This window comes from Amphiprion ocellaris, chromosome 3, assembly GCF_022539595.1.
Source record: "Amphiprion ocellaris isolate individual 3 ecotype Okinawa chromosome 3, ASM2253959v1, whole genome shotgun sequence".
Lineage (NCBI taxonomy): Eukaryota > Metazoa > Chordata > Actinopteri > Pomacentridae > Amphiprion > Amphiprion ocellaris.
Window position 1 is genome coordinate 17,577,491 of NC_072768.1, and position 14,839 is coordinate 17,592,329.

Genomic DNA, 14,839 nt, shown 5'->3' on the forward strand with positions numbered 1-14,839 from the left:
AGTCCGTAATCTGTGTACAGCTCATAGCCTAAAAGCAATCATTTATGGACTTAATTACATGGGCTAACAACATCAATGCACACTCGCTGTCTGGACTTTGATTTTCTATGGATTCTGATAGTACAGTTCCAGTACAGCAGCTCATTTTTGTGGCTTTTATTCGTATCAGTTATGATAAATCGTGCCTAACAATTTTGATTTTGGAATGCTTACACATTGAAAAAATTAGCTTAGGTGAAGTTATGTGGATGGGAAAACAAATCGGTAAAATTGTTTCCTAATCTGCCTGGTGTAAAAAATCCATCTCAGACTGGTTCAGCTTCAACAATCTGTATTATACTTATTGTAGTGAAGCACTTTGTGAAGCAATTTATTATTAGTTACATTTGGGTGCTTCAGAGAATGTGTCTAAACATTGGATTGTTTTACAACCTTACCTTTTTCTGCCCTCTTTAATTTCATGTTCATGTTTCCATGTGTCAGAAACATAGTCCATAATACCATGGCCAACAGAAGTCTCGTTGTTATTCCTAAAATAAGATCCAATAAACATGGAATTATCCTTTATTGTTGTTTCAAAGCTAATTAAGCCAGAAGCAGAATCTGACTGTAGTCCTATTGAGGGAAAGCAAATATGAATCATTGGACCCAAGTGAGCTTTGGAATAAGTTAAGAAAAAAAAGATACATTGAACTATAAATCTTGTTCAGCAGCATATGAAGATAAACCATTATTACTCTAAAAAAAAATAAGGCAGACTGCAGGTTCAGCTTCAGTTTATATTTTAGCAATGAACTGTCAAACTGAGTCAAATGGGAGTTTATTTAGTTCTCATGAGTTGTATCTGAATAGAAAATATAAGTGTAGCACTCGACAACACATCCAGCACAATTTTAATGTCCATGTTAATGAAATGAGGAAGGATCTCTGCAGTTAAATGTGTTTTCTTGCTACGGTCTCTTAACTGAAATTGCAAAATCATCCAAACAGATGTTATTGCTCAGGGGGGAAAAAGAATTGCAAACAAACTATGCTACAATAAAATAGGACCAAAGTGTTTGAATGTGAAACACACTGTAATGACGTCTTTTGTCGTTAACACACCAGTAACAATGAAACTTTGTATTTTCTTTCTTTTTAAAAAAAAAAAAAAAAGATTAGGTGTTTTTAGGGATGGGGGGTCATCTTCTATAGACACACATCTTCAGTCAGAATTTCTAAAAAGTATTTTTCTTTACACTTAGTACAAAAAAGACATCTCTACCCGTTAGTGCTTTGTTTTAAGATACTATTACATAAATAGACAATTTATTTTCAGTGTTCAGAACAGACAGTTCCAGTGTGACTGGAAAACTAACATACTCCACCATATTCCAGTTGGCAGCAGAGGGTTTAACAGAGTTCTCCACTCAGATTTTGGCGCACCCCAACGCACCACACTTATAAAATGTTCTTCATTTCTACAGACCTCCAACATAAGCCCCATCAATCTTGGGGGTTCGTGTCAAGATTAACTCATGCTCCCCTTTAGTGAAAATACGACAAAACCCATAAAAGTTTTTAATCAAAGACTTGACAGATCTGTCCCGGTCACCTCATCAGCTGTTGTCATTTTGATCAACTCCCACGTCACTGCGAGTTCCTCTCCATGCAAGTGTCCATGCATTGAACATTTAGAAATCCCAGAGTGCAAAGCACAGTTCCCACCAAGGGCCTCATTCTGTACCTGTAGTCCCAACTTCACTGTGGATACATCAGTACATGAGCACAATCTCTATGTGACTGTAAAGTTCTGGGGTATTACCTACTGATATTTAACATTTACTTTCTGAAAAGCAATTAGATAGATTCTGCTGTGCAAAACAATGCCACGAAGAGCTGATAGTGTAAATTCCATTTCTGTACTTGAAAATCTCTCACTGGTCGAAGACACACTTTGATCTCGCTCTCGCAGGTCTTCCTCATTCAGCTTGTCCTTGGCGCCTCACTTCCTGGCACTGAGTTCCATGCGTCCTTATTTGCAGGTAAACACCTCAGTCCTCTCACTGCACGTGTTGCATTTGACGAAACAGCACCATTGGAACTTACAGTTGCACTGCCACACTTTGGTGTACTGGTGTGTATTGTAGCCCCGACCGCAGCACATAAGGTCGCAGCCGTCCGTATGTGGTGAGGTGCGGTTGCACAGGCGTCCCTGGGTGCCCACGCTCCCCGTGGCTGCGTCCTCCTCGCAGTAGTTGGGCGACCTCTCAATGTAAACGAGGTCTGTCTCCATGGGCTTGCGGTAGCCCTGAGTCTGCTTTACCTTGAGGTGGGTGGGCTGGCGCAGTCGGCTCGCCCGGACTACCTCCACGTGCACGGCTTCGTTGTACTTGTCCTTGAGTACGTAGCCGATCTCGCGGAACTTTGGAAGCGTCGTCCAACAGGTCTTGGTGGTGCAGGAGCCCGACACACCGTGGCACTTGCACTCTAGCTTCATCCTTTCTTCTAAAACCTGGGGAGTGATAGAAACAACAAAACCGATGTAGAAATGCAGCAAAAAGAGACATTCACCTTCACTTTTAATCAGAAATAAATAACTGAAGACCAAGGACAAACCCTTGGGTGCGGATTATGGTTTTGTTTAGCTCTATATTCCTCCATTGTGCAGGATAGAGGCCAAAATGTTGACATACATGTTTCAAAACAAGTAAAATCCAAACAACCTGCAGTGATAGAACAAATTATAGGTAAGAAACAAAATATGTCCAATTTTATTTCTTGACATGCAATGAAGTACATAACAGGGATGTTTAATACCTTCTGCTGTGGATGCTTAATCATATCACTACAAATACAAAAGTAACATACTAGTCAGAACTGCAGTCACACTAGTCTCATCATACACTAAGCCACTGACACTTTCATAGATAAAAACATCTTAGCAATACATCGTATACCCTTTTTTTTTACACAAGTATATCATTTGATTGACAAGATGCTGAGTACTACAGTTTATTAATAAAAAAAAATACAATTTAAGGCAGATGCTGGCTTCGTGTTCCTGCTGTGTCAGGAAAAACAAAGACATGTCTTTGAAATTTTTAAATTGCTGTGTCAAAACTGTGATGGCAATGGGGCATATCTATGATGATTCTTCTAGTAAGCGGTGATTGTGCTGATGATTTACCGCCGCAGGCATTAAAACTTGACAGTCAAACATTACCAGTCTGGCAGAGCTCTGATCTCTCTGAAGTAGACAAATCCAAGCATATCTGAATTTTCAGTCATGGGTGACATGCAGTTGCATGTCCCGAAGGAGGGGAAATTGTACTTACTGGTAATATCCCTTCCTGTAATTTTGTCTACCTTTCCAAAACCACATCAGTGATACAGAATAAACATGGATCTCATACAGCTATCAATCATCTTCGGAAATCTGAATCCAGATTATTGTTTCATTAAATGTGTTGCACATGCAGCTGTTTAAAACAAAGACAAACTCATTTAATTATTTACAGCTGAACAAGAATCTCAAGGTTTATGACTCCTTCAACAACACTGTAATAAATAAAAGAAAGCCGTGTTGCCATGTGACATTAAAAGGGATTTGAATATTATTAGCACAGATGTGATAATATGATAATACCCCCTTTTTTTAGTTTATTCCATCCCTTGACGGGGTCTTCATTTTTCTTTGAGGTTTTTTTCCAACATATGGTACACAGGGCAGAAAGTCTTCTCTTTGCTCCCTAATCCTAGGGCATATGGTAAATATTGTATGCTGTCGTCAGTATTTAAGTGTCAATCCCTTGCCCCTTGAGACTAAGAAACTAAAAACCTCAAAATAAAAATTGTACCCTCTTGAGTTACGGCTGAACTGTTCCCAAAGGCAGAGGAACAGAGGAAAGAGGGAGGTGGAGTTCAAATGGGTCCTATTAACACATCTCTAATAGTCTTGACATGACTCTTTTAACCCAATTAAGAACCCCTGACTTGCTTGAATGAAGCATGTGTCTTTGTTGTATAAGATGCTGGTTGATTGTGCAGCTTTTTCCTGGCACAGCGCCTCACCGGCGGCACTAGTCATCACTTCTATCAGATGCTTATGAAACGTACACAAGTGATGTTCAATATCTTTGTCTGTCTTGTCTGTGCGCTCATGTGGTCACAGTTTCCTAATTTGAGGACATTTGATTGAAAAAACATGAGCTCGCCTGCCTACATAAAAGCCGGGGTCAGCTGTCAATCTTGCCTCGGATGTTGATTCAAACTGAGGATTTCCAAAAATGCACAGCACAAAAACCACAAGGAATTCCTGGCATACGGAGCCTGACAGATGCATGGAAACATTTACTTAAACTGTGTCCATCAAAGCCTCTGATCTGTTACTGATTAGTCCAGTATGACCAGATCCCCGACCAAAGATTGCTTGTCAAACACACACCCCCCATTGCAAGATTTAAAGGATGTGGTGATTTTCTGGGTGTTCTTTTACATTTGGTTAAGTCACAGAATCTCATCTTGTGATTATGGCTCCGTGTTTTAATGATGGTTCTTATCTGTGATTAGACAACACAATCTCAGCTGGATCTCATTTCAGGCATAATTTCTCACCCTCATTAGAATCAAGATCATTTTTATTAGCTCATTTGTCTTCAGTACATTTTTTTTTAACACTTGCATATCGTTTTTTTTCCGTAAAATGGGGCGACCAAACAGCGAGTTATGTTAGATTCTTTTAAATTTACATTAAAACAATAATACATTGATTAAATAATTAACAAAGGCCCCATTTACGCTTGTCATTTGTCTACATTCTGACAAAATCCAGATGCAAATTAATCCCAATTAGCGTCTTGGATTTCCTGGGTTTTAAGCAAATCTTTGTCTCCAGTTGCTGTTTACACTATAGTAATTTAGTTACAACAATTAGGAATCCACAAAAATGGCGAACTAGCTAACAATCCATAAACTAGCACAAACAAATCTATAAATCACATTTATGGACTATGAGTGAGACAGAGATTTTACTGCCAGATCTGGTCTGAAAGATCAGATTTCAATCTGTCTTAAATGCTCCTTTGGCGTACTTACACTAAAATGAGCAACCTTTTCAACATATATATATATATAGGAATCTAATCTGCCCCACACCCATGAAGTGATTAAGTGAGCTGAGAAATAGTCAGAGAAACCTCTTTCTTACAGTCTAAGAAGGACTTTCAGGCAAAGGCTTTCCTTCTGTCTCAGCAAAAAAGAATCTGACTTTTGCCTCCTAGAATCCGAGTTTCCAAGCTCCAGAGAGAGAACAGCAACAATGCCAACTGCAACCCTGACAGTCCAACATGCCAGCACCCTGGCATGCAGTGTAGACCCTATCAGTCTGCTGTGTTAACACCGGCATTGTCGGCCTGCTTTCACACCCTGAATAGACGCAGTCAAATGGCAGTGACATGTTTTGGTATTGTGCAGACAACTGCAATAATATCCTGTTCCTGACTTTACACTTCATAATTCCATGAAAGGAACTGGGAAGGGGGAATGGCAGTTCTCCATCTGGCAACCCCTGGCTAAGCTCTATTTTCCCAATGGACACAATAAAGCCCAAGTTATTGATTAGATTGTCAACATAACATCATCTCTTCCCTTTTATTTACCCCTCACACACACTCTCTCCCTTTCTTTCCTCCATGACTGCTCTGCGATGACTAATAGCAAACAAACATGTCCATGATGAAGTTTGCCAGCACACTCTCAGAAATAAAAGACTCCCTCCTAGAAGGGAAAGAAATGCCAATAAACTGCTGAAGCAAAACAAGCTGCTGAAAGGCAAACTGGGTAATCAATCAACCCACGGCTTGATCAATCACAGTTTTCTGTCACATGACTGTGTGACTTTTAGCTCTTTATCTGGAACTATTTGCTCCTTTTCAGAGGAACACATTGACACACCCATCTCTGCATCTACGTATGCACACACATGTTTGTCATGAATTGATTCATAAAATCTTTTGTGTCTTTCGGGGAAGATTAGTTCATGTCATCTGTTACCGATGACCTGCTTTGAGGATAAATCTGCTTTAGGACTTCTTGGGTGTGATTTGTTTTGTTTCTGCAGTATATATATCACATGTATGAAAACACTGTACTCAAAAAAGCATTTGGTCGTTGCAGACAGCGCTGCAACAAAGTCAGGAGACAGAAAACGTGAACAGCTTAACCTGATTATTTAGCCTACTTTGTTTAGGGTTGAAAACAAAATAGAGTGCAGCTGGAATGTTGTTAATAAACTCCCATGGGACAGAAAAATCTACAGCAAGTGTGATGAGTCAAGGTTAAACCACAAACTTGATCCATAAACTATGATGGATGTTTATATCAGTCAGTTTTGGTATTCATAATAATATAATGTTTTACTTCATTTTTGTTTCCACATGAGTTTGGCTAAGTTTCTTGCTCCATTCAGCTGGAGACATCACTGTTTTTCCAGATCTAATTTGATAGAATGTGATAGATTGGTAATGATGACAAGGACAGCTGTTAAAATGTATCCTTCATTTTAAAACATTGTCGCTTGATTCATAAATGTTTAACTTAAAACACATTTGTTAATCTTAAAACACTAGTGGTAAAGCATATTTAAGTATTTGATAAGCCTCTTTACCTTTCTGCCTGCCTCGTTGTTATGCAAATTCATCAGGCGACGAGGAGTCTTTTTAATCTCACGGGCATCCACAAAGCGGCGAGAGAACTCGATGCCATACTTGATGTCGGCTGAGCAGCCTCCCCACTTCCAGCCTTCTTCCTGGTTGTAATAACCCTGCTTCTCCCGGTCGCAGCCACATTGGCTCAGGTTGCCCTGGCTGCATGCTGCTGTGATGGCATGGGCCACCCCTGCCGCCGTGATGGCATAGGTGAAAGCTGCTTCCCGACTGCCTAAACAAGAGAAAAGACATTGTTAGAAACACTGGAGTGAAATGAGCTATTAGCAAGTTGTAGATGATCTGTGGCTAACTGCATGTATGAAGCCTTTTGTAATACTTTCACTCTTCATGTAGCAAACTATGAAATGCAATGCATCTTGACCTCAAATAGAGAAATGTCTAGCAACTGACTAATATCAACTCAAAGACAAAATCATCTTTCAGCATGCCATTCCTTGACCCAAATTTTACAGTGCAGAGGATTATATCTTTATAGGCTGTGCAGATGTTCACAGTCTGTCTCATCGTCTTGATAAGCCACCAATTTTCCTTCCCTCCACCTTGGTAGAAATGTGGTCAAATTTCCGACCGCAAAGTCCTTGGGCCCAGCCTGCAAGAGTGCAGCGTTGGAATTCCAGTGTGGGGAGAGCTGGTCTAGGTGCTGTCCAAAGTGCTGAAATCCTCTGCAGGAGCACCTTGTAGTGCTGCCCACACTGCACACAGCTGGGGTCTGCAGGTCTCACTGCCTCACTCACACTGATCACTGACAAGGAAGGAACAATGCGCAGTGCCAAAACCAGGTGGTACCAGGACTGCAGGAGATAAGATCAGCAGCTAAAGATCAATGGAGTATGTTTCACCTGTGTAATGTCTTGTACTTGTGTACTTCAGAGTGAAACTCGCTGTGCTTTCATTTGATCATGCAAACATTCACAATTAAGGTTTGCATTATTCTTTAGGAGTTCAGAAGAGTCTTTGGCTGCTTGATATCATGCCAATGGATAAGATGCTAAATGCACTTTCATCAGTAAAAATAAGACAGTTTCTTGTATCTGGAAGAACATATAGAGAGTAAAGAAACAAGGTTGTCACTGTTCTAACAGCAAACTCATATTACACTAAATGTTAAATCTTAAATGAAAATACAAATTATAATTAAGCCTTGTGGAAACGAACTTGTGCTGCAGCTACTGGTAGTATAATCCATCCATCCATCCATTATCTATACACTGCTTAATCCTGATTAGGGCCAGGGAGGGGGGGCTGGAGTCTATCCCAGCTGACTTAGGGTGAAGGCAGGGAACATCCTGGACAGGTCACCAGTCTATCACAGGGCTACACATAGAGACAAACAAGCACACTCACATTCATACTTATGAACAATAAAGAAGCCGGAGTACCCGGAGACAATCCACGCATGCACTGGGAGAACATGCAAACTCCATGTATAAAGATCCCAGGCCCAGGCCGGGACATAACCCGGGGATCTTCTAGCTGCAAGGCCACTGTGCAGTCCCAGCTGTATAATATGTTTCATAATTTTGCAATTAAGAACTACATGTCCTCAGGCTGGTAACAACAAATAGTTTAATTCTCTTTAATAAATGAACTAAATTTTTGATTTGTAATTAAATTATTGGTCATTTTCGGCTGATTAATCGGTTTTGTTAATAAAATAAGTTTTTGTCATTAAATCCTGGCATCTCATTAAAGTTGCTTGGAATACCAGTGATGGTGAAAAAGAATTAGAGAACTGACGAGGGTACACGCTTAGACATAGGATGGTGACAGTAATCATGCCATACACTTGCTGTCACTTCCTAAATATCTCAGAGTCCTCTACTGTTCTCCTAAAGGCTACAGAGGGATCTGACTTAAAAGGCATCTCCTGGCCTAAAGAAGGCTGTGGGTTATTACAACCCTGGTCTCCCTTCAAGTGGCAGTAATCTGGATGGGGCCAAGCATCAGAAACAAGGCAAACCACAGAGCGTTTCAAGGAGCCTTTCAGCCTTTGGAGAGGAATGTTTTGTAATTCTTTTGATGTGTGTTGTGTAATGTACTCAGTTGCAATTATTGGAATCTCTCTAGGTAAAATGCTTTTTTTCCCTGCACTTCAGAGAACCAAAAAAATCCTTGATGATTTAGCGTTTCTTTGGTGGTTTTCAGAGAAACAGTTCAGAAGCTCTTCAGCTCAGTTTGACAACAAACATCACTGGTTTTCTTCAGATCTAAATAGCAACCTGTGGTTCTGGATATTGTGACTTGATGTCAGAATAGACTGCAAAGGATCTGGGGGTGGAGGATATATCAAATCCAGGCTGATTTACTGGTACGTAAAGTCGAGCACATCTAGATAGAATGACTTAACAATTTTTTTTACTTTTTTTTTTTTTTTTTTTTTTTTACACAATTTTTTGTTGCTTTTTTGCCTTTTTGTGAGGACAGCTGAAGAAAGACAGGGAAGGAGGGGGAGTGAGGGAACAATAATGTTTTATGATTAATGTTACTATTGGTGAATATTTATGAGTTAAATCATAGTGTAATGTATTGGACTATATTTTCTCCATACTGGCTCCATCATGTCAGATAATATCAGTGGACTGGGGTTTAAGTAAATACACAGAGGAAAAAAAGAGACCTAAGCCCAATTTGAATCTGGTGAAACACCAAATAAAACAATAAATTGCCAGATATAGCAAGCATTCAATAGTCACAATAAATAAAATGTCAGATATTCCAGACAATACCTATAGTCTCGTCCACCAAAAACAAGAATAATATCTGAAAATGAGCAAATGGAGGAAATGTTTACATCTGCAGTACCAAAGCAAAACAATAAAGTGAAAATTATAAGGAAGCAAATGAAATGCCTCAGACATGAGAGAAGAAAACACAGAATGTGCTGTTATTTTGCCTGACCAGATAAACTTTCAACAATTTTTAAAGTTACTAGATGTAAAATCTTTGCTTACTTTGTCTCATTTATGAGCCTGTACAGTGCAGTCAGATAGAAGCTGACTGTGGCCTAGTCATATCTCCTTTATATAAAGCAGAATAGTTAAATGTACTTATCATCTGTGGTTTATATTCCTTGTGTGTGTTTTTATGCAACTTTTTCTATTAAAAAGTAATTTTCTTTATGTACTGCTAAATATACTGGATATGCGCAGCCATCTGCAGCTGTTTTCCATTTCATTTCCTCCGAGGGAGTTTTTACACCTCTTATTCTAGTCTCTGGGGCATTTTCTGAACTCTCAGAGATGTTTTCACCCAAAGCCACCGTTAATTTCCTATGCTGGCACTGGTACTGTAGAGCTAATACCACGGCCACAGGTTTGCCTGTTGGGGACTGACTCACAACCACTTGCTCCTTTGGTTAGCAGCAGAGCTGTGCCCCACCAGCTTGTGGTAACATCGTGCTGCCCCCACCTCACACACATGCACAAATGTAGGCGCACAATCGTAACATACGCGCATTTACATGCATGCACATGCACACAAACACTCAGTGACCGGCCACATAATAAAAATACACTGCGCGCTCACACTACCCTCCACCCTCACACACATACACTGTTAAAAACACATTTGCACACACAAACAGAGCGCCGCTGTAATGTTTAAAACAGGATAAAGGCAGTTTCCAGAGAAAGGGTGGTTCCCTGAGCCATAGATGCGTGCCCATTTCTGGACCCATTGAGTTGTGCTGTTCATGGGGAAAATGATGATGATGGGGCTTGTACTGGTTGTCACCCCCTGGTGGGTCTGGCACTGCCAAGGCTCTGTCTGACCATAATGAAAGCCAATTACACAAGCCATGGAACTGTGGAAATCAAGCCCCTCTTTTTTGTTTGTGCAATGAACCAATGAAGACATCGGAAATCAGATTTTTAGCACTCAGATATCCATGTGTGTGGAGCGTTTAATCTCCTGCATGCCCATGTAGTTCAAATCCTAAATTTATTCACTTAAAGTAAACGTTATGCTACAACCTTAACAAAATATACATTCAAATTTAAATGAATGTGAAATACTTGTTGGATAAAGAATAAATCATCAGTACTCCCCCAGAGCAGCAGAAATTAAGTTTGAATGGGTCTGGACAAAGCAAATATTTTAATATAACCACAAACAGGACACTCATATGTTAACAACAATGCTCAGTTGTGTTTTGCAGATCTTGTGTGTGTAGCATCAGTTTACTGATGCGCCCTCAGGAAAGAAAGGTCCCACTTTGCTGAACAAACATGCATTTGATGAAGGAAACGCACCCATAACGGCAGCAAAAAGCCCTAAAGAGGCTGGCCCCAGAGTCCTGACAGCCCTCCAGGAGGAACCACCCTGGGATAGCCTCGCTAGCTGCCAGTGGAAAATTGGAGTGACCAGAAAAACCTCAATGAACTTGGAAACATCCAGGAGAGAAGAATGGGGGAATATTAAACCAGATGTCTAATGGAGTTTAGTGGCAAGTGTCTGCCGCACCAGCCAAGAAACTAGGCAAGAAGAAGATCCGCCTCGCTTCACTCAGAACAGGTACAGGAGCTCATAACCCAGCATAAAATATCCCGTTACTGTATATCCCTGTGTCAGGAGCTAAAACCAGAAATGTACTGAAGAATACTGACTCAGTATGCTTTGGCCTTCACATTGACTGACCACAACACTTTGGACACTGGCCCCTGCTGTGATGTCCGCTGTGTCTTTTGACCATCTGCCGAAACTGGGACACAAAAAGAAATCTCTGGATGTAGTGGCTCGCCGCTAAAACGGCAATCTGTGTTTAGAGACACAGGCAGGCACGCCGCTCGCCAAAATTCACATGACACAGTAACAGGAGATTTACAACCGACAATGCTATACAGGGAGGGCTGGTGTAGTATAGGCTAGCTGACGTAGTAACACTGCCGCTGACCTCAACAGGCCTCGCTTTCTTCACCCATCACAGGCCACGGTTCGGCTATGTTGCTGAAAGGAGAGGGAAAGGAAAAAGATATACTGAAGGGACTTGGACAAAGGACTGTCTGCGGAGGCCGAAAAGTAGCTCAAGGTCACTCTGTTGTTTGTGAAGAGTTTACATATAAATAAGAAATTTGTTTTGTAGTCAGTGAGACAAATAGACGACATGAAACAGCCTTACTTTACTTTCTAAATACTACTACTTGCATTCATTGGTCACTATGACTAATCTCACTTGTACAGAGTAGATAGTGTATATGCTTTGCATCTCTCTCTCTCTCTCTCTCTCTCTCTCTCTCTCTATATATATATATATATATATATATATATATATATATATATATATATATATATATACACATATATATATCTTAGTTGTATTTTCATGTTTACTTTCTGAAACAAAAATCTACTGACCTCAAGCAACATTTATTTTCATTCCTTGTCAGCATACTTGGCAGGTTGTAAAAGTACATACGAAGGTGTGTGGCCTAAAGGAGCTGTAGTGAAGCTGTAAGAGCACCACAGCAAAGGTACAATTCAATTACTGCAGAGGTGAGGAGGACAAGATATAGTTAGAAGATAAAAGACATTCAGTAGATGAAAAGGGCTGGAGAGAAGTAGTTTAAGCTGGAATACTGGTGGGAGTCTTGCCAAACAACAGGAAAACACGCTTATGCACAAACACTCAATTGCACACACACACACACACACCCACAGACCGGCAGAGTCCAGCCGTGCAGTTGAATTGCCTCTCCACACAAGCCAAGCCTGTTGGTGGTGAAGCAGTGAAGGGGAAAGCTTTTTAAAGTCCCCTCATCCCGGACATGCACTCACACCCCGGGGACACGGGAGGCTTGGATTGCATAAGAAATTACATCTCAGCAACACGGCGATGCGCTTGAGTTTGAAGCTTCATATCCGTTAAGCGCAAGGACATCTGTCACAGACAAATGGCACCACAGTGAACAAAGGGAAAAGTGTCACCTGCTGGTGGCCAGGAGTCTTTACACTTGTGGTGAAGCTGACTGGCAGCATAGTACAAACAGGACATGGAACTTCTTTGTTTTTGTTGTTCTAGAGGACATTGCAGTTGAAAATTCTTAACACACATCTTCCGATGTGAGACAATTAGCAGCCAGTGGCATATTTAAAGTGGAAATGAAGATACTCAGAGTTGTTAAACCCGCTGTTTCTGGAGTCACATGTAGATCCACTTACTATAAACAAAATCCCATTGGAAGGTTTCCTACTTTTTCCCCTTGCCTTGCTGCATTTCCACAATAGTGAAAAAAAAGAAAATACTTGAGCCAAAGAAATCCCTAGTCTTCACTTAAAGAATCAAAAACAAAACATTGTATATGACACTGAACATATATAATACAGTTATGACACCAAAAATACTGAAAATAATCCCTAACCAAAGTCGTGCCTGTGCTGGAACTGTGTCTCCTGGGCCCCATGGAAGGGGAAGAAAGTTGGAGGAAAACCCCTAGCTTTGTATACCAATCACTGAACTGACTAATGCGCTCTCTACTACTGTTTTCCGTTCCGCTTTATGTACCGTTGCTATGAACATATGCTCCCAGCAAATTATAGACAAAGTTGTGGTCCATGAGGTTTGCAGCTTGAGGAATTAGCACAGCCGTGTTCCTGTACAATAAAATAATATTGTTTTACCAGAACTAGGCTCCACATTCTCAGAGAACTCACATCATAGAGCTGGGGAAGTGACACGCTTTGGCACAGCCGCTCACTGTAGGGTCCCGGGTTTGATTCATATAATAAGGAGGGCTTTGAGCAGTAAAGCTAAAACAATTATGAGAGTATTTAACGCTGCCGGTACAGTATTAAGTGCTGAGAATTTAAGTAAGCTGCCTCCCAGGCATAGAAAATTGTGCTGGCAGAAAACGCTTCAAAAGCATCCTTTCTCTTCTCTGATCTCCCTGAGGTGGCGATAAAGCTTTTTTGACTGAATACCGAGACTTGCTAAAACAGGCACAAATCCTTCTTCCCACCCTTTCATCCTAATAATGACACCGAATCAGGACCTCACCTGCTCAGATCTCGAAACGTGGGCCTGTGTGCCTGTACAAGGTAATCATCAAGTTCATGTGAGGACAGTGTCGAGGATTTTCCTCAATTTCGACCCCATTTGAATTCGTTTCATCTTCAATGGAAACATATTTACCGAGATATATATCAATCCCACATCATATCATCGAAGATATCATTATCATCATCATCACTATAATCAGCGAGTCAAATATGCCACTGATGACATGTTTCCTTTCTCATTACAAAAGAAAACCTCCAGGCTTAACATTCCCGCATTTGCTGATGTTCATTACACCTTCAAATAGAGCCCCGGGTCTCGGAGCATCCTCTCCCTCCTACCAGCGTCTCTTTGCCTTGGACTCACTAACTCTGCGCTCACACCTAAGTGGCCCAGCAGTGGTGTGATTGTTGGCACATGCAAATGTCCAGTGGCGGCCCTGCATGTAGAGAATACAGTGATCGGCCTGGGATTGTGCGGAACAAAGCGCACTGTGAGATTACAGTTGATCCTCTCGCATCCTGTTTCCTCCTGCGTCTAGCGGCACCGGCAGACACAGACAGACGCAGATCCCACCGATAACACAGTCGCTGCAGGGAGGGGAGGGGCCAACGGCACATACATACACGCACTCGGGGGCCCGAGGGCCCGGAGCGACCCCTGGTCAAGTCAGCAGACAGACAGACGGTGGGTGGGCAGCAGAGAGAGAGAGAGAGAGAGAGAGAGAGAGGGGTTGAGGGAAAGAAGAGGGACCCCAACTTCCCGACACACCCACACAGTCTGAGACAGAGACGGAGCTGATGAATGAACAAGCAAAGGGGGCCTGGCAATGATAGCGCTGTTCGGTCGCGTAGGACGGGAGGCCTCACCCTAGATACAGACACATGTTGTGGGCAGGGGATGTGAGGCGAAACATTGGGAGAAAGAGTAAGAGATGACCTTTACTGAGCCATGATGACCACGGCCCACACACCGAAGAACAACAAAGCATCAGACTCCCCTATCTGATAAAGTTAGGGGAAAGATCCTACACACACACACACACATATATATATATGGCCACTCTGTTTTCTCTGGACTCACATGGAGGAGGGCAGAGAGGATTACTGCTACCCACATGATGATGAGCTGAAAAATAGGC

At 41.4% G+C, this 14,839-nt stretch overlaps 1 protein-coding gene across 2 annotated transcripts in view; it reads right to left on the reverse strand.

The window, feature by feature from the left end:
* Positions 1-765: 765 nt before the first annotated feature.
* Positions 766-14,839, reverse strand: part of wnt7bb (wingless-type MMTV integration site family, member 7Bb) — a 30,750-nt gene continuing 16,676 nt past the window's right edge. For both annotated transcript variants that reach the window (XM_035954613.2, XM_023284190.3), the window contains exons 3-4: positions 6,647-6,918; positions 766-2,494 (exon numbers count right to left, since the gene is read on the reverse strand). In XM_035954613.2, coding sequence (XP_035810506.1) covers positions 2,015-2,494; positions 6,647-6,918 — 752 coding nt within the window. In that variant the 3' untranslated portion in view covers positions 766-2,014. The remainder of the gene's footprint in view (positions 2,495-6,646; positions 6,919-14,839) is intronic.